At 45.6% G+C, this 21,170-nt stretch overlaps 1 protein-coding gene across 1 annotated transcript in view; it reads right to left on the bottom strand.

Moving 5' to 3' along the window:
* The window catches only part of LOC309547974 (uncharacterized protein), a 64,062-nt gene that overhangs the window by 13,581 nt on the left and 29,311 nt on the right, over positions 1-21,170 (bottom strand). Inside the window, exons 3-5 of the mRNA XM_082247965.1 lie at positions 18,272-18,859; positions 16,631-16,706; positions 13,729-13,847 (exon numbers count right to left, since the gene is read on the bottom strand). Coding sequence (XP_082104091.1) covers positions 13,729-13,847; positions 16,631-16,706; positions 18,272-18,859 — 783 coding nt within the window. The remainder of the gene's footprint in view (positions 1-13,728; positions 13,848-16,630; positions 16,707-18,271; positions 18,860-21,170) is intronic.

Below are 21,170 nucleotides of genomic sequence, written 5' to 3' on the forward strand. Positions count from 1 at the left end.
GTGCTTAGTCATAGCTAAAATAACAGGGTAGAACATACACACACATTATTATATATGTACACATACATATATATATATATATATTATACATACACACACACACACTATCTCACAGAATAGTACACCCCTCACATTTTTGTAAATATTTTTATTCTTCTCATGTGACGACACTGAATAAATGACCCTTTGCTACAATGTAAAGTAGTGAGTGTACAGCTTGTATAACAGTGTATATCTTCTGATAACTCAGCACACAGCCATTAATGTCTAAACAGTTGGCAACAAAAGTGAGTACACCCCTAAGTGAAAATGTCCAATTGGGGCCCAATTAGCCATGTGACTTGTTAGTGTTACAAGGTGTGAATGGAGAGCAGGTGTGTTAAATTTGGTGTTATCGCTCTCACTCTCTCATACTGGTCATTGGAAGTTCAACATGGCACCTCATGACAAAGAACTCCCTGAGGATCTAAAAAAAAAAACAGAATTGTTGCTCTACATAAAGATGGCCTAGGCAATAAGAAGATTGGCAAGACCCTGAAACTGAGCTGCAGCACAGTGGCCAAGACCATATAGCGGATAAACAGGACATTTTCCACTCGGAACAGGCCTCGCCATGGTCGACTAAAGAAATGAGTGCACGTGCGCAGCGTAATATCCAGAGGATGTCTTTTGGAAAATAGACGTATGAATGCTGCCAGCATTGTAGGCTTGTGACGGTATCAGATTTTCATGCTGCGATTAATTGATTAAGGTTTTGCCGCGGTATACGGTATTATCACAGTATTCAATTATTCAATTTAAATTATTAAATTTCTACCTCACTTGAATTTCATTGCTGAATTTGGTTCACTTTTGCACATTATTATATAGTCAGTCAGTACAGACTCTGTGAACCAGGCCTAAAATAAGTCATCAAGCAGTGTCTGGCCTACCTGGTGACGATTGGTCCTGGCGCTCAGCCCTGATCCGATGGCCTGGTCATTAAGGGGGCAAATCCTTGTGGTCCAGAAGTAATTAAACCTGAAGGAGGACCGGTGTTATTTATAAAATTACTTTACTTTAGGCCTGGTTCACGTGTATGCAGGTTGGCGGCCCACATTTGCACAGGCATAGCAGCCCATTGATTTGAACGGGCTGCTATGCCCTCATTTTCTGCAGAAAAAAGGTGCATGCAGCATTTTTAAAAAATTCAGTGGCCTTGAAATCCATCCTGCTTTTGCACCATGCGACTTACCTGCAGTTCCTGTTTTGGCAAGCTTTCTGCGTTTTTTATATACGTGGGCCCAGCATCTAAAAACACAGTTTGCGTGTGCAGGAACAGCAGGTAAGTCACATGGTGCAAAAGAAGGATGGATTTCACGGCCACTGCATTTTTTTAAATTCTGGATGCGCCTTTTTTTAGCCGAAAACGAAGGCATTGCAGCCCAAGCCCATTCAAATCAATGGGCTGCTATGCCTGTGCAAATGTGGGCCCCCAACCCGCAAACATGTGAACCAGGCCTAAAGCAATAGTAAAGTAATTTATAAATTAAAACATCAGTCCTGCAGGTTTAACCACTTCTGGACCACAAGGATTTGCCCACTTAATGACCAGGCCATGAGATCAGAGTCGAGCGCCACGACCAGTCATCTCCAGGTAGGCCAGACACTGCTTGATGGCTATATAATAATGTAATGTGGGCTGCTATGCCTGCGTGTGTATATGTATATATATATATATGCTGCTATGCCCGTGTATGTATGTATATGTGTATATCTCTCTCTCATATATAATATCTATAATATCTATCTACAGAGACTTTCTTGTATTAGGCAGTGTTGTCTCTGAGCCCTGGAAGAAGCATGTGGGTGTGTGCTGGGAGTCGTCTGATTGGTTACAGGGAGGAGCTAAGCTCTCTCACTCTAGGACAGCCATGTCCAACCTGCGGCCCGGGGGCCGCATGCGGCCCAGGGCTGCAGGCAATGCGGCCCAGGGCTGCAGGCAATGCGGCCCACTGCCACCTGACAATTTTTTTTTTTTTGCTGGGGAGGAAGGAATTCTAGTCGGGGGCACGGCAACAGCGGCTTCCAACTAACTGTAGTCAAAGGCTGCCTCGGAGGGGGGGCGAGTGCCGCAGGATTACAAACAGAGTGGGGATCTTCTACTTACCCGGCCGCTGCTGTCATATGAAGCCCCGTCTCCTGGACCGGCACCTATGATAGACAGCACATTGGTGACGTCTATCATAGGAGCAGGTCCAGGAGGCAGGACTTCGTATGACAGCCGGCGTCGGGTAAGCGGGAGATCCCCGCTTTGTGTAATTCAGCCGCTCTCCTCTCTCTTCATTGCAGACTGCATTGGATGGGCACGCACTGGTGAGGCTGCATTGGATGGGCATGAACTGGTGAGGCTACTTTGGATGGGCATGCACTGGTGAGGCTACATTGGATGGACACTGATCAGGCTGCATTGGATGGGCATGCACTGGTGAGGCTGCATGGGATGGGCACTGATCAGGCTGCATTGGATGGGCACGCACTGATAAAGATGCATTGGAGTGGCATGCACTAGTGAGACTGTATTGGATAGGTACGCACCTGTGAGGCTGCATTGGATGGGCATGCACTTGTGAGGCTGCATTGGATGGGCACTGATCAGGCTGCATTGGATGGGCATGCACCGATGAAGCTGCATTGGATGGGCATGCACTAGTGAGACTGCATTGGATAGGCATGCACTTGTGAGGCTGCATTGGATGAGCACTGGTGAGGCTGCATTGAATGGGCACTGATCAGGCTGCATTGGATGGGCATGCACTGGTGAGGCTGCATTGGATGGGCACTGATCAGGCTGCATTGGATGGGCATGCACGGATGAAGCTGTATTGGATGGGCATGCACTAGTGAGACTGCATTGTATGGGCATGCACTTGTGAGGCTGCATTGGATGAGAACTGGGGAGGCTGCATTGAATGGGCACTGATCAGGCTGCATTGGATGGGCATGCACTGATGAGGCTGTATTGGATGGGCACTGTTTAGGCTGCATTGGATGGGCACGTACTAGGCTGCAAGTGCCGTGGGATCTCCCGGCTGCTGCAGTAGACTTAGGATGTCTGCAGTCAGTGACAGAGCCACTGCTTCCTGTATAGTTCCGGCTCTGTCACAGGCGGAGTGATATGAAATGCCCCCCTCCTCCGCCTGTGACAGGAGCCATACAGAAAGCAGCGGCTCTGCTCTATACTGCAGCCGCTGCTTCCTCCAGCAGTACCTGACATCATGACCAGCATTACCCACATGACCAGCAGTAACCGCTAGCAGTACCCACACCAGCAGTAACTGCCAACAGTCTGCAAAAAAGGTAGAAAAGGTGTGTGCATTAGCATGTGTAAAATGTTGCAATATGTTTTTTAATAACTAGTTTTGTCATATGTCATGTCCTTGTTCATACATGTATGAATAAGGACATGACATTTTCTGGTTGCCTAAGTCATATGTGCTAGGGGTGCAACTATCCCCCAGCACATAACTGTAACAATCTCAGCATGTGCAGTGTTTCTGTCTCTTCCCACCATTACCACTTCAAATCACTGACATGGTCATGGTGGTTAGAGTGTTCCTTTAATATCTCTCAGAAGAAGTAAACCTCTGTATACGGATTCCATTTCATTTGATTATCCTCTAGTTGTGTTAAATTAGTGCGTGGGGCGGCGTTGTCGTGGGAAGGGCACAGGGGCGTTTTATTATTTATATACCTTAACTATAGTATATATTTTATATGCGGCCCGGGAAAATTTTTCTACACTCAATGTGGCCCAGGGAAGCCAAAAGGTTGGACATCCATGCTCTAGGACAGTGATGGCGAACCTTGGCACCCCAGATGTTTTGGAACTACATTTCCCATGATGCTCAACTACACTGCAGAGTACATGAGCATCATGGGAAATGTAGTTCCAAAACATCTGGGGTGCCAAGGTTTGCCATCACTGCTCTAGGATCATATTACCAGAGCCGTTTCTATTGAGTGAGTGAACTGTTGAGTGAGTGAATGAGTCATCCAGCTCACTGAAATGTATCATTTCAAAAGGCAGACTTGGAGAGCAGAGAAACACGGTATTTTAAAAATAACCACAATAACAATACCGTGGGTATGCAATACCGCGATATATCGAATTACCGAAAACCGGCACATCTCTATGCAGAAGTTGAATGGGTCAGCCTGTAAGTGCTCAGACCATACGCCGCACACTGCATTGTGGTCGTCCCAAAAGGAAGCCTTTTCTAAAGATGATGCACAACAAAGCCCCGCAGCTTGCTGAAGACAAGCAGACTAAGGACATGGATTACTGGAACCATGTCCTGTGGTCTGAGAAGACCAAGATAAACGTATTTGGTTCAGATTCAGATGGTGTCATGCGTGTGTGGTGGCAACCAGGTGAGGAGTACAAAGACAAGTGTGTCTTGCCTACAGTCAAGCATGGTAGTGGGACTGTCATGAACTGGGGTTGCATGAGTGCTGCCCACACTGGGGAGCTACAGTTCATCGAGGGAACCATGAATGCCAACTTGTACTGTGACCTACTGAAGCAGAGCACGATCCCTTCCCTTCGGAGACTGGGCCGCAGGGCAGCATTCCAACATGATAAAGAAACCAAAACACACCACCAAGAAGACCACTGCCTTGCTAAAGAAGCTGAGGGTAAAGGCGATGGACTGGCCTAAACCCTATTGAGCATCTGTGGGGCATCCTCAAACAGAAGGTAGAGGAGCGCAAGGTCTCTAACATTTACCAGCTCCGTGATGTCGTCATGGAGGAGTGAAAGAGGACTCCAGTGGCAACCTGTAAAGCTCTGGTGAACTCCATGGCCATGGAAAATATTGGAAAGGTTTTTATAGGTGGTCACTGAAATTTTTTTCCCCTACTCATCTTTTCTGACTTTTTTCCACTAGTTTTGCATTTGGCTAGGGTCAGTGTCACTACTGGTAGCATGAGGCGATACCTGGACCCTATAGAGGTTGCACAGGAATTAAACTCCTCCAGGATGGCACATCAATATGTGCCATTCCCAGAATGTTTGCTGTGTCTCCCAGCACAGTCTCATGGAGCATGGAGGAGATTCTAGGAGACAGGCAGTTACTCTAAGAGAGCTGGACATGGCTGTAGAAGGTCCTTAACCCCTCAGCAGGACCGGTATTCTGCTCCTTTGCGCAAGGAATAGAATGAGCACTACCTGAGCTCTACAAAATGACCCCCCAGCAGGCCACTGGTGTGAATATCTCTGACCAATCAGAAACAGACTTCATGAGGGTGGCCTGAGGGCCCGACGTCCTCTAGTGGGCCTTGTGCTCACTGCCTGGTACCATAAAGCTCAATTGGCATTTTCCATTGAACACCAAAATTGGCAGGTCCGCCATTGGCACCCTATGCTTTTCACAGATGCGAGCAGATTCACCCTGAGCACATGTGACAAACATGAAAGGGTCTTGAGACGATGCCTGTTCAGCATGACTGGTTTGGTGGTGGGTCAGTGATGGTCTGAGGAGGCATATCCATGGAGGGACACACAGACCTCTACAGGCTAGATAATGGCACCCTGACTGCCATAAGGTACCGTGATGAAATCCTTGGACCCATTGTCAGACCCCTTGCTGCTGCAGAGTAGGTCCTGGGTTCCTCCTGGTGCACGACAATGCCCGGCCTCATGTAGCGAGAGTATGCAGCTAGTTCCTGTAGAATGAAGGAATTGATACCACTGAATGGCCCCCTAGGCTCGCCTGACCTAAATCCAACAGAACACCTCTGGGACATTATGCTTCGGTCCATCCGGCGCTGCCAGGTTGCACATCAGTCTGTTCAGGAGCTCAGTAATGCCCTGGTCCAGATCTAGGAGGAAATACCCCATCACACAATCCGCCGTCTCATTAGGAGCATGCTCCAACATTATCAAGCATGTATACAACAAGTACATGAGGGCCATAAAAACTACTAAGTACCATTTTGAGCCGCTGCAATGAAATTTCAGTAGAATGGACTAGCCTGCTGCATAATTTTTTCACTTTGTTTTTGGGGATGTCTTTGCATTCAGCCCTCGGTAGGTTGATGATTGTCATTTCTATCAATGTGGCATCCTTTCACTCCTAACACATTACCAAGTGCATATCAGTATAGATATTCAGCATGATATTTTCCCCATTGAGATCTGATGTGTTTTCAAAGTGTTCCTTTTATTTATTTTTTAGCAGTGTAATGTTTCTGATTAAACAATACCTTGTGTAGCCAATAGAACACATATGAGGGTAATTAAGGCAATTGATGGCAATCAGATTAACTCATACAATAGCAAAGCTCTGTATTAACCTTTAGTTGTAAAACAAAAACCCTTAAACTAATTTAAAATTAAAATAGCTCTCTCTCTCTTTCTGCATTTTTGTCATTTAAAAAAAAAAAAAAAAAAAAAAAAAAGTATAAATATCTCTACACCTAGTTGGAGGCGCCCTTGTGTGTTTTTTATATGTGCATTAGGATCTCAAGACCTAAATTTGAGAGGAGCTGCATCCACTTCACCTGGTGTCCCCTACGACTCTTCTGGCAATCTTATGTGCCCCGTTAAAGGACGGTTGGGTTCCAGTCAGCGCAACAGCTTATTCATTTTCTTTTGTAGGTCAGGTACTGTTTGAGACATGTTGCTGCCATCAATTACAAAATTATCTTATTTTTTTCTTAAAATGGTACATTTTCTCAGTTTAAACGTACAATAGGTTTTCTTTTTTCTATTGTGAAGAAAATATGGGTCTTGCAGCCCATTGCATTCAGTTTTTTTGCAGATTTTACACAGCGTCCCAATTTTTTTGGAACTAGGGTTGTCTATGCAATCTTCAGAACTAAAAATTGGATTTTTGACTTACCGTAAAATCCATTTCTTTGATGTTCATTGACAAACACAGCTCCTGATCTGCAATATTGCAATATTTCGTTTTCAACTATATATAATCGCGATATTTCTCTGGGTGGAATGCAGAAGACTGATTAGGCAGAGTCGGGACTCACAGTTGTGGTAGGAGGTAGAAGAACACAGCCCGACATGACATCTGTCCCACACGTTCCCTCTGCCGCCCTGGAGCTAGTTCTCTTGACCGAGCGGTGAGCGCGGCACAGCGAACCAATCACATGAGTAGCGGCAAAGGGAACCAATCAGGTGTACAGGCACGCGTGATTGGTTAGCTGTGCAGCTGCTCACGGCACTCTGCTCGCCGCTGAACGTGTGGGACGGCTGCCAGCACCGTGAGTCCTCCTCTCCCCCCCCCCCCCCAGTCCCGACTTCTCCCTGCCTAATGGTAAATATCGTGTCTTCGGCAATATGAATATCGCCCACGCCCGCAGAACGATAGTCGATATCACATCGACTATAGCTCAGCCCTACTCTGTAGCTGCCAGGTACACCCTAATCGCCTGGACCACATCCAAAGCAATTTCCTTCGGATGTTTCAGCCTGGGACACAGGGAAGACAACACAATGTCTTCATTCAAATGAAAATGAGACAACCTTTGGAAGGAACGACGAACAGGGGCAAAGAACCACCTTATCTCTGTGAACCACCAAGTAAGGTAATAGGATAACGCCGCCAGTTCCGACATCCTGCGCGCAAAGGTGATAGCCACCAAAAAAGCCACCTTCCGAGACGGCGTAAGCAAGGGAATCTGCCGAAGATTCTTAAAGGGAGGCTTCCGGAGGACCAAAAGCACCAAATTGAGGTCCCAAGGCAGCAACGGAGACCGCACTGGAGGAACCAAAATGTCAGAAACCCTGAAGAAAGGTACACACCAAGGAGTGTGTGGCCAAGAGTAATTGGAAGAAGACAGCCAAAGCAGACACATGGCCCTTGATGGTTCTCAAGGCCAATTTCTGTTCAACCCCCCATTGAAAGCAGGTCAAGATCCGAGCCACAGAGAAGGAGCGAGTATGAACCTCAAGGGACTCACACCACGCAATGTACGTCTTCCACGTACGATGATAGATCTTCCCAGAAGTAGATTCCATAGCTTTTAACAGCGTTGGAGTCACTGACTCAGATAAACCTCTATCCTTCAGCACCCGGCGTTCAACAGCCAAGCCGTCAAAGCCAGCGACCAAGGCAGGATGGAAGATTGGTCCATGGGACAGCAGATTCTCCCTGAGAGGGAGCTTCCAAGGAACAATCGGTGATCGGCATACCAAGCCCGGCGAGGCCAGTTTGGAGCCACTAAGATGACCAGAATCTCTTCTGCCTCGATCTTGCATAGAAATCCCGGCAGAAGCTTGAGAGGAAGGAAGGCGTAAATCATATGATACTGACCCCACGGGGCCACCAGCACGTCTGTGGCGTCCGCCAGAGGATCCTGTGATCGAGCCACAAACCTCTGCACCTTTCTGTTTAGCCGAGATGCCAACAGATCCACCTCGGGGATGCCCCACCGGAGACACAACTTGATAAACACCGCCCGATGAAGAGACCACTCCCTTGGTCCAACGCTTGCCGACTGAGGTAATCCGCCTGCCAGTTTCCCAACATGTACGGTGGAGAGAGACAAACAGATCTGCCCACCTTAGAATGCTGGCTACCTCCAGAGCGGCCAGTACACTTCTTGTGCCCCCTTGGTGATTGACCGAGGCATTGTCTGATTGAATGCGCACTGGACATCCCGGAAGACGATCCATCCAATAGTCCAGGCGCAGTCTGATGGCTCAGAGTTCCAAGACATTAAGCGGTAGTCTGGACTCTTCCAGTGTCCAGATGCCCTGAGCAGAGAGACTGGAGTCTTGTCCTATTTGGCCAGAATCTCCTGTTGCAGGGACCTAGTATGGAACTGTGCAAACAGAACCACCTCCAAGGTAGACACCATCAGGCCCAGCACCCGCATGGAAGTCCAGGGGGATGACCATCTGCTGGACAGCAGGAGATGAACTGCAGCCTTCAATTTCTGGAGTTTGTCCAGAGGAAGGAGCATTCCGGCTAAGGTCGAGTCCAGAGTCAGACCCAGATAGTCCAGCTTTGTGGACGGGCTCAGAGCAGACCTCTGAAAATTCAGAATCCAGCCGAACACCTCGGAGTTTGTATGGTGATTTCCAGGTTTTCCACCAGAGCAGTAGGGGACTACGCTCGCAGAAGGAGGTCGCCCAATTAGCCCAGTACCGCGTTCCCCCGTTGGCATAACAATGCTAGCACCGGGGGTAACACTTTTGTGAAGACCCGAGGAGCAGAAATGAGACCAAAGGGTAATGGCACAAACTAATTATGCTCCTCTCCCACGGCTAAGCGGAGGAAGCGCTGGTGACCGGCACAATTTGCATTGTGGAATCCCCCTGATGCTGGGATGCCAACACTGTTTGTATGGACGCTATTCTGAACCCGCACAAAGCAGTTAAGCGCCTTGAGGTCCAGGATTGGACGCACCTTGCCTCCCTTCCTGGGAACTGTAAGCAGGTAAACAGTAAAAATCCTGATAACTTTCTGAAGTCAGAACCGGGACAATCACCCCCTCAAAGCAACAGATCTTGTACTGCCCCAAACAGACCCTGTAAACGGTCCGGGGACAGGTGCAAGTTGGAGGGAAAGAACGTTGCCGGGGGACAAGAGTGAAACTCGATCTTGTAGCTGGACCAAATTACTTTGTGGACCCACTTTTCTTGTACCAGGGAAGTCCACGGGTCCCGTACCCCCACCCCCGATACAGGTGAGGGCGCACCTTCATGCTGAAGGAGCCTTGCCCGCGGGTCTGGAGAAGCCCGCTCTCGGCCTGCGAGATTAGGTTCGTTTGGATCCTCCAGAGGAGGCCCTGAAAGGTTCAGAGCCTTGGTCAGTCGACCCAGAGGGACAAAATAAACCTTATGAGCTGAGAAGGGGGGGCTCACGTCTATGACGAGGTTCCTTGCCCTCTGTAGCCTGTGGAAGAAAAGTACAGGCCCAAATAGGCGATCCCCTTGAAAGGGGAGATCAGTTAAGGCCTTTTTAGAAGTCTAGTCTGCAGACCAGCATTTGGGCCAAAAGACACGCCGAAGGACCACTGCTGAAACAGAGACCTGAAGCACTAGGGGAGCCGCATCCAAAGAGGCACCAAAGATAAACTTCAGCCCCAGGACCAGCTGGTCCACCAGCTCAACAAAGGCAGGGGGGAGCTGTTCTCCCCCCAGGTCACAGGGTAAAAGCTTAGCCCACTCGGTTTAGAGTTTGCGACAGCAGGGCAATGGTGAATACCAGCCTCAGTGCCGAACAAGCCAGAGTGTACATATTGTGGGCCACAGCTTCAGCCTTCCTGTCAGCCAGATCCTTAAAGGCCAGGGACTCTTCAACCGGAATCATGGTTGCCTTGTTCAATCTGGAAACCGAAGAGTCCACCACCGGTGGAACAGTCCACTTATTAATAAAGGACTCCTCATAGGGGTAACACCTAGTAAATCCCTTAGGGACCCCAAGTGGATGCTTTGGTCTTCCCCACTCTTTATTGACAATTCTGTCAAAAAAGGCGGGGAAAGGAAACACCTTTGCCGCTCTGAATGGCTTGTGAGTGCCAAAGGGAACCTGCGTCTCCTTCGCAGCTGCGTCCCCTATCTTTAAGGTCTCACGCAATCAGTGCTTCCACCAGCACCTTTTCGTGTGCGGTAGCAGATGTGGGGGAATCATCCTCACTATCTGAGGATTCCAGGCACGTGGTCGCAGACCCAAAAGGTTGACCCTTGTCCACAGCGACCGAATCAGATTTAGGATCTGATGAGATTAATGAGGCAGGAGAAGGTGGAGGGCGCTTTTTGCTAGCCGGGAGCCAACTCCACCGGGACACAAAGGACTCCATAACCGACGTCAGTGCATCGATGGATGCTTGGGACCTGGAGGGGCCCGCAGCCTTTAGAGAGGGGGTCAGGTGAGGAGATGTGCTTCAAAGACTCCATGAGTCACCAGGAGGACCCCACAAAAAGTGTACAACACTGCAAGGGACAACTCCCACTGCGCTGGCAGCCCCCCCCCCTGTTGTATATAGATTAACTGCAACTAAATATGCAATTAGCAACGCAAGTTCAAAAACCAATTGTTAATTTACCAAAAACTGTGCACTCAAATGCAATCAATAATAATGAAAGTGCTCTGTGCAAATAAATAAAAAATATGTATAAAAATATATATATGTATAGAAATAATATTTTAGGGAAAAAGCTCTGCAAATTCAGTCCAAAAGTCCAACAATAACTGTGTACTGGCTCCTTTATAAATATCCAACCAAGTGAATACACTCTTCCCAAAGTGCAATATTTTCTGGTTTGTAGTGATGGTGACACCCTCCGTGTTGAAAAAAGGCAGAAATTCACACTCACCAGATGATGTTGACCCCTCTTACCATATGGTAAGTAGAGATCTAAATAGGCTTGTGAGAGCCCTGTGGTCTAGATTTGGGTACTCAGTTTGTCCTCCCGATGGGTCCTCTCCATTTGGTGGATGCTTTAAAATGGGAATCTCTGGAAACACAATGCAGAGAGAGGCAGACTCTGCATGGTGTTGTACCATAAAATAACGGTTTATTAAAAAAAGGTATCCCAATAGGGCAAATGAATTAAAAAATTCCAATCCAAAACAAAGCTCCCGTGCGTTTTCCCGCACTGTGCTATGGAGCTGCACCGCACGAGTCAGCAACAGCGTCCGTTCCAGGCTGGTGCGCAAAGCGAGGAGACGCGCGTGTCAGCTTGACGCGCTTGGTCATAAAATTGACATCATCGGAAGCTTCCAAAGATCTACTTACCATATAAGGGGGGGGGGGGGGGTAATCATCATCTGGTGAGTGTGAATTGCTGTTTTTTTTTAAACACGAAGGGTGTCACCATCACTAGAAACCAGAAAATATTGCACTTTGGGAAAAATGTATTCACTTGGTTGGATATTTATAAAGGAGCTAGTCCACAGTTATTGTTGGACTTTTGGACTGAATTTGCACAGCTTTTTCCCTAAAATATTATTATTAGTATATATTATATATATTTTTTTTATACATTTTTTTTTTATTTATTTATTTGCACAGAGCACTTTCATTATTATTGATAGATTGTATTTATTCAATATCGCACAGTTTGGTAAATTATCAATTGGTTTTTGAACTTGCGCTGCCGATCGCATATTTAATTGCAGTTAATCTATATACATCTTATGACCCTTAGTGGCTTGAAGCAGCAGCAGTCTCAATTCAACCAGTTTTAGCCTTTCCTGTGGCGCGAGTGTATTTGAAATCACATTATTAGCACCACCCTGTTGCCAGACACAAAGCACCAAGTGATACTCAGCAGAGAGGGAGAAAACCCCATCAGACTCACCACCCAGCAGAAACAGGCACCTGCAGCCACCAGGATAATCTGCACTCCACGAGCGGCAATCAGGAAGTGAAAAGATCCAGGAGTCAGCACCAGGGGATGAGGAGGGGCTGGCAGAGTCCAAGCTGGGGAGACCGCTCCAGGCGAGGCAGGAATCAGGTGCCGGTCGGATCCGTAATCCAGAATCACATAAAGTAAGAAGGAATGACCGCACTTCTGATAAAGTTCAAAAATGGAGTGTATTTATTCCACATCAAACGAATGGCAAAATAAAACGTACACACTGTGAGTGCAGGACAAAACGTTAGACGCGTTTCACAACTGGATGTGTCGCTTACTCAGTAATGATTTTCAATGGCAAACCACGGCACAATGGCCGCCAGTCTACGCAAACATGGCCGGCGTGCATAAAAATACAAAGGCTACAGCAAAATGGCGGCACCACGAGGGCTCCCCAGGCCTCAAGGATAGGCCCAGGCAGGAGCACTCCACCAGGTACAACACCCCCTTCCGCACAGCCGATCATCTGGTCGCCGGCAGCGCACCCCCCTCCCAGCCCCCCATCACCAGCATAGCACCCTGCCTCCACCCCTGGAGGTGGACCAAATCACCAACACAGCCCCAGCATAAGTGGGGGGGGGGGGTAGGATTGGGGACAGAAGAAAGGAGGGTGCCTGACGGAAAGGAGGGGAACCCAGGGGGCCGACCGTCCCAAGGAGGGGTCCACGTCCACCCCGAAACCATCCAGGGGGAGAGCTACTCATCATACCAGGAACCAGCCGGGCCCCGCTCCAGACAGAACCTCTCGCCATCAAAATGGGGGGGGGGGGTGTAGGCCAGGAGGAACGCTGCAACGCAGGCCGAGACCCGGTCGTATGCGACCTCATGAGGCGTTTAACTTGCAGGCCAGCTTTTGTCTGGTGGGGCTAGGTCACAGCCGATCTATCGCGGAGCTGAGGTCTGCACGCGCACGCTGGCCAGACCGAGGTGACCATTGGATCTAGATTATCCAGTCCATCGCCCAGTCGATTGTTGAACTCACAAAAAAAAAAAAAAAAAAAAAAAAAACACAGGAGAAAAAATTCCTATTTAAAAAGGAAAAAATTTGCCAGGACCACAGATCCCAGCAAGGAACTAGGTCCTTACTCCTGACTAGGCAAAAAAAAAAAAAAAACAAAAACAGTACATATAGCAGAGAGAGGGAGTATACCCCCTGGGACTGCCCATAGGTATAGCCAGATTCTACCTAGTGTCCTACTTCTGTAGGGGGCAGTATAACCCAATGGTTAGGAAGATCAGGAGCTGTGTCCGTCAATGAACGAAAGAGAAATATATTTTTAAGCATGCGTGCAAAAAAAAAAAAAAAAAAAAAAGCTCTGGCAGCAAAAAGGTTAAGTAGGTGTTTGAGGTAGTCCGATTACCTCCAGCTCTTTAGCCTTCTCTTGAGCTTTCATGTACGTCAGGAACTCCAGGTCTTCAGTGCGACATTCATAGCCAGGCATCTTTTTCAATACTCCTGAAATACGCATTTGATTCAACCCTGCACCAAAATATAATTAAAAACTCTTTTCAAAATTATCTAACATGCATATACACACGTAAGCAACTTCTTATGGTCAAAACAGGTGCATAAAACATTAGGCTCACACAAGGCAAATGTCAATAATCAAAAGCAACACACACAAGAGGGCAGAAGGCAGACAATACAGGTGCACCTCAAAAATTAGAATATCATTAAAACGTAAATTTATTTCAGTAATTCAATTCAAAAGGCGAAATTCCTTTAGATTCAATACATACTGAGTGATATATTTCAAGCATTTCTTTCCTTTAATTTTGTAATTTTGATGATGATGGCTTACTGCTACTGGAAACCCAAAATTCAGGATCTCAGAAAATTTGAATATTACATAAGACCAATAACAAAAAAGGATTTTTAATACAGAAATGTTGGCTTACCAAAAAAGTATGTCCATGTACAACAGTGGCTCTCAACTCCGATCTTCAGGATCCACTAACAGGCCAGATTTTAGGTATTACCTTGGGGAGATGCAGGCTAGAATACTGCAATCACTGAGCAGCAAATGATAGCACCTGTGATGTATTTCAGTTATCTTGCAAACCTTGCCTGTTAGTGGGTCCTGAGGACAGGAGTTGAGAACCACTGATGTACAGTGTAGTATGCACTCAATACTTGGTTGGGGCTCCTTTTGCATGAACTACTGCATCAATGCAGTGTGGCATGCAGGCGATCAGCCTGTGGCACTACTGAAGTGTTATGGAAGCCCAGGTTGCTTTGATAGCAGCCTTAAGCTCATAGGCATTGTTGGGTCTGGTGTCCCTCATCTTCCTCTTGACAATACCCAACGGATTCTCTATGGGGTTTAGGTCAGGCGAGTTTGCTAGCCAATCAAGTACAGCGATACCTTGATCATTAAACCAGGTATTGGTACTTTTAGCAGTGTGGGCCTCTTGCTGTCCTATTGGAAAATGAAATCAGCATCTCCATAAAGCTGGTCAGCAGAGGGAAGCATGAAGTGCTATAGAATTTCCTGGTAGAGGGCTGCACTGACTTTGGACTTGATAAAACACAGTGGACCAACACCAGCAGATGACACAGCTCCCCAAATCATCCCCGACTGTGGAGACTTCACACTGGACCTCGTGCAACTTGGATTCTGTGCCTCTCCACTCTTCCTCCAGACTCTGGGACCTCGATTTCCAAATTAAATGCAAAATGTACTTTTATCCGAAAAGAGGACTTTGGACCACTGAGTAATAGTCCAGTCCTGTTTCTCCTTAGCCCACGTAAGACGCATCTGATGTAGTCTCTGGTTAAGGAGTTGCTTGACACAAGTAATGCAATAGTTGTAGCCCATGTCCTTAATACGTCTGTGTTGTGGCTTTTGAAGCACTGACACCAGCCGTAGTCCACTCCTTGTGAATTTTCCGCCAATTTTTGAATGGCCTTTGCTTCACAATCCTCTCAAGGCTGCGGTTATCCCTTTTTCTAACACACTTTTTCCTTACACTCAACTTTCCATTAATATGCTTGGATACAGCACTGTGAACAGCCAGCTTCTTTAGCAATGACCTTTTGGGACTTACCCTCCTTGTGGAGGGTGTCAATGACTGTCTTCTGGACAACTGTCAAGTCAGCAGTCTTCCCCATGATTGAGTAACCTACTAAACCAGGCTGAGAGACCATTTAAAGGCTCAGGAAACCTTTACAGGTGTTTTGAGTTAACTAGCTGATTAGAGTGTGACACCACGAGTCAACAATATTGAACTTTTTCACAATATTCTAATTTTCTGAGGTACTGAATTTTGGGTTTTCACTAGCTGCAAGCCATAATCATTCAATCAACCAAAACTAAAAAGAAAGAAATGCTTGAAATATAGCACTCTTTGTGTAATGAATCTATATATTATACAAGATTCACTTTTAGAATTGAAAAACGGAAATAAAATTACCTTTTTGATGATATTCTAATTTTTTTAGATGATGCACCTGTATACATATTCGTCTTAAAACTGAACGAACTGGAATTCAAAAGATGCCCGATTACATTTCACCATTTTACCTTCAACTTTTATTTCAATACTGTTACAATTATATATGTTAATATTGTTATTTTAAAACTTTAAATTGAATGCATAAATACATGAATGTTTTTTCTAGTCACTACTTTGTTAAATATTTGCCTTGAACAGGTAGTTCACTTATTCTCTTGATATTATGAGTCTGTTTTCTTGAGACCTTCACCTCTTCAGCGGTTTCCTAAAATTAAAAAGAGGGTCATATTTACTTCCATTTTAGAACTTTTCATGTTCTGTACAATCTGAAGCTGTGCATCCTGTATATACAAATGTGCCTAAAAAAAAAAAAGTTCCATAACTTAAATGTGCTTTGCTATAAGTACCATATCATACACACACTGAATTTTGGGTTTTCACTAGCTGCAAGCCATAATCATTCAATCAACCAAAACTAAAAAGAAAGAAATGCTTGAAATATAGCACTCTTTGTGTAATGAATCTATATATTATACAAGATTCACTTTTAGAATTGAAAAACGGAAATAAAATTACCTTTTTGATGATATTCTAATTTTTTTAGATGATGCACCTGTATACATATTCGTCTTAAAACTGAACGAACTGGAATTCAAAAGATGCCCGATTACATTTCACCATTTTACCTTCAACTTTTATTTCAATACTGTTACAATTATATATGTTAATATTGTTATTTTAAAACTTTAAATTGAATGCATAAATACATGAATGTTTTTTCTAGTCACTACTTTGTTAAATATTTGCCTTGAACAGGTAGTTCACTTATTCTCTTGATATTATGAGTCTGTTTTCTTGAGACCTTCACCTCTTCAGCGGTTTCCTAAAATTAAAAAGAGGGTCATATTTACTTCCATTTTAGAACTTTTCATGTTCTGTACAATCTGAAGCTGTGCATCCTGTATATACAAATGTGCCTACAAAAAAAAAAGTTCCATAACTTAAATGTGCTTTGCTATAAGTACCATATCATACACACCCAGCCACTTCAGTGAGTATGTGTCACACAACCTACTTCAGCAACAAGGACATCAAAGGCCTCGTTCGCACCATACATGCATAAAAACTGATGGAAAAAACGTGAAGATTTCACTTGCAGAGATACGAGTTTACATCAGCTTTCATGCACGTTATAGTGACTCTTTATTCACACAGACATCATATTTCATGCACATTTTTTATGCACAGATAGGCATCACTTTCTCTTCTGCTCTGTTCCCACCACAATATAGGAGAACTGGAGAAAGTGCAGAGAAGGGCAACCAAACTGATAAGAGGCATGGAGGAGCTCAGCTATGAGGAAAGATTAGAGGAACTGAATTTATTCTCTCTTGAGAAGAGATTAAGAGGAAATGTGATCAACATGTACAAATACATAAGGGGTCCACAGAGTGAACTTGGTGTTGAGTTATTTAATTGAAGGTCATCACAGAGGACAAGTTTACATCTGGAGGAAAATAATACAGAAAGATTTCTTCACAGTAAGAGCTGGGAAATGTGGAATAGACTCCCTCAAAAGCTGGTTCTGGTCAGCTCAGTAGCTTCCTTTAAAAAGGCCTGGATTCTTTCCTAAAAGAACATAATATAACTGGGTACCAACATTTATAGGTAAAGTTGATCCAGGTAATATCAGATTGCCTCTCGGGGGAATCAGGAAGGAATTTTTTGCCCTGCTGTAACAAATAGGATCATGCTTTGCTGGGGTTTTTCGCCTTCCTCTGGATAAACTGTGGGTGTAGGATTGTATGATTTTTTTTTCTCTTTTATTGTTTGAACTACATGTAACAATGTTGATGCCACGTCAGTTTTTTTTTTTTATGCAGAAAACTGCATACACTGCAAATTCCTGTGCAAAAAAAAAAAAAAATCTGCAAGTGATACCACTTGGTGTGAGCAGGGCACATAGAGAGCAATTGTTTACTGTCACATTTGCTTGTGTCCTCAACCAAACTGTCAAACCATCAAACGGCTGGTGTCATAACTAATCACATGTGCAGCACCATGGCAGCTGCAGATCAAAAAGAAGTAGCTTCCTTGGCTGTGATAGGAGGTTTTAATTCCGCTTTAAGGCGGTTAGCAGATTGGCCTCTATCATCTCAGCAGTGTCTAAAAATGGAGAGCAACTGAGCATGTGCAGAGCAGGGTGAGACCCTGTATTACTGGGTTTTAAACAGTATAGGCACTTATTTTCAAAGTTTTAAATAGCTACTGTATACCTGCAAAATGGGCCAGCCTTAAGTGATCTAGCAGGACTTAATTTTCTGACTAAAGTTCCACTTTAGGTTTTAGAAATGTATAGGAAGGGCAGCAAATCATTTTAAAAAGTATTTACGCTACCCTAAAAACAACAGCCTATGTATCTGGAGTAAACTTAATGAAAGGACTCACTTTGTGTGCACTGATCTCCGACATTGGTTTCTTATTCTCTAGGTCATCCAAAGTGTCAGCCAAGTTTAAATCCTCTTCATTACTTAGAATTTTAGTTGTGTTACATGTTACAGAGTTTACAGTCCGGGACAGTTTCTGCATACTGCTTACATTCTGGATATTGGGGGAAATCCCTCCTTGTACATGACATTGTTCAGGCTCAGCCAGTAAAGGGGTGCGTGGCAGCTGCCTGCCAGAGGGGACTATGTTGTCCATATCTTTAATTGGAAAAGACCTCAACTGTTCAAATGGCTCATCTCCAGGTTCTCGAGGATCAAAGTTCTGTGAGGGGAGCAGAGGTAGAACTCCTGGCCCTGGAGAGCGAGGAAGTTGGCGTCCAGTGTGTAAAATATTCCCAGGAGATGGATAAACTGAGGCCCTTAGTTTATATTTGCTCTTTACACGTTTCACTTCAGGGTCATTTTCCCTCTCTTTACGCTTCAATTCTGCAAATTCCTTTAGAAGATTTATGGCATCTTCATCTTGAAGGGCAGTTTTAGAGCATTTCCAGCCAGATGACCTCCTCTTTGTGTCAGGAAGAGCAATCACCTACAATATACAAAAACATAAAATCAGAAAGAAAGACCCCATAATAGTACTAACATTGGATTTGTCCAAACTGTTTTTGGAATATTCAAGTTGTTGTTATGTGTGGAACTTACATGTGCATATTGTGGCTTTTTAAATATGTAAACTATTTTGCAAATTTCATCGATTTTAGCAAACAGAACCCTATTTAATGAGCCAATGCAAAAGGGTAATAAAAAAAAAAAAAAAAAAAAAAAAAATGGGATTTTTGACTTACCGTAAAGTCTATTTCTATGATGTTCATTGACGGGCACAGCGCCCATCCCTCTGTGAAGTTGTAAATCTTATTCTGTGGACCACCAAGTAAGGTGAATGACAAAATAATGCCGCCACTTCGCCCACTCTGCGCACAGGAGGTGATTGCCACCAAAAAGGCCACCTTCTGGTAAGCAGGGGAATCTCCCGAAGATTTTCAAAGTGAGATTCCCTCCCTTTGAGCTTCTGGAGAACTGAGAGCACCAAGTTAAGATCCCAACAGAGACCGTACTGGAGGAGCCAAGTGTCAAACCAGCTGAAGAAAAAAAAAAGGTACGCACCAGGAGTGCATGGCCAAAGGTCGTTGAAAGAAGACTGCTAAGGCTGACACCTGGCACTTGATGGTACTCAAAGCCAATTTTTGCTCAACCCCCCCTGAAGAAACGTCAAGACCCAGCCACAAAAAAGAGTGAGGGTAAACCACATAGAGACTCACACCACAAAATGTACGTTGTCCACATACGATGGTAGATCTTCCTAGGAGGTAGACTTCCTGGCTTTCAACAGAGTTGAAAACACTGACTATCCTTCAGCACTTCTATCCTTCAGCACCTGGCTTTCAACTGCAAAGCCGTCAAAGTCAACAACTGTAAAGCAGGATGGAAGATTGGCCCTTGGGACAGCAGATCCTCCCTGAGAGGCAGTCTCCAAGGGACGTCCCCGACCAGCCACATTAGGTCGGCTTACCAAATTGAATCTGCCTCAATCTTGTGCAAGAGTCGCGGCAGAAGCCCAAGAGGAGAGAAGGTTTAAATCAGATGATACTGGCCCCATGGGGCCACCAGTGCATCTGTGGCACCCGGCAGAGGATTCTGTGACCATGCCACAAACCTGTGCACCTGTCTGTTGAGCCGAGACTCCAACGGATCCACCTCGGGGGTGCCCCAGAGACACAACTGATGAAGCATATCCGAATAAAAAAGGTTCACTCCCCTTGATCCAACACCTGCCGACTGAGATAATCCACCTGGCAATTTTCCACCCCCTGGAAGGTATATAGTGGAGAGGGCCGGAATGAAGCGTTCTGCCCACCGTAGAATGCTAGGTACTTCCAGAGCTGCCAATACACTTCTCGTACTCCCCTGGTGATTGACATGACATAAGCCACGGCTGTGGCGTTGTCCAATTGAATTCGCACTGGACACCCCCCGATCTGTCCAATGATCCAGGCATAGCTTGATCGCTCAGAGTTCCTGGACATTTATCGGTAGTTTGGACTCTTCCAGTGTCCAGACACCCTGAGCAGAGCTCTGGCCCCGGCCACCTCACCATCTGGACAGACTGGCATCCATGGTGACCACTGTCCAATACAAGGGGAGAAAGGATTTGGCCTTACGAAGACCCGGAGAGCGAAGCCACCAGACTAGGTACCCTTTTCTGTCCCCGCGCAGAAGGATCGGATTGTCCAGAGACTTCAGACACTTATCCCATCGGCCAAAATAATCCTTTGCAGAGACCTCGTAAGGGGACCACCTCTAAAAGGTAAAAACTATCAGGCCAAGCACCCACATGCAAGTCCGAGGGATGACCACCTGATGGACAGTAGAAGATGAATTGCAGCATGCAGGTTTCTGTAGTTTGTTCAGAGGATGGAACAATGGCTAGAGCCGAGTCCAGAGTCAGACCCAGATAATCCAGCCTCATGGAAGGAACCAGAGCAGACTTCTGATAATTCTGAAGCCAGCTGAACTCCCTCAGTTCGTATAGTGATGTCCACATTGTCCACCAGAGCAGCAGATGACTCTGCACGCAGACGAAGGTCGTCCAGGTAGGTCAATACTCAGATCCCCTGCTGACGTAACAATGCTAGCACCAGGGCCAACACTTTTGTGAAGGCCTGAGGAGGGGAAGCGAGACCAAATGGTAACGCCAAACTAATAATGCTCCTCTCCCATGGCTAAGAGGAGGAAGCGCTGGTGACTGACACATTGGATTGTGTAGGTAAGCGTAATTGATGTTGATAGAAGCAAGGAATGCCTCTGATGCAAGGATGCCACCACCGTATGAATGAACTCCA

Source organism: Pelophylax lessonae, assembly GCF_965119305.1.
Source record: "Pelophylax lessonae genome assembly, chromosome: 2".
Lineage (NCBI taxonomy): Eukaryota > Metazoa > Chordata > Amphibia > Anura > Ranidae > Pelophylax > Pelophylax lessonae.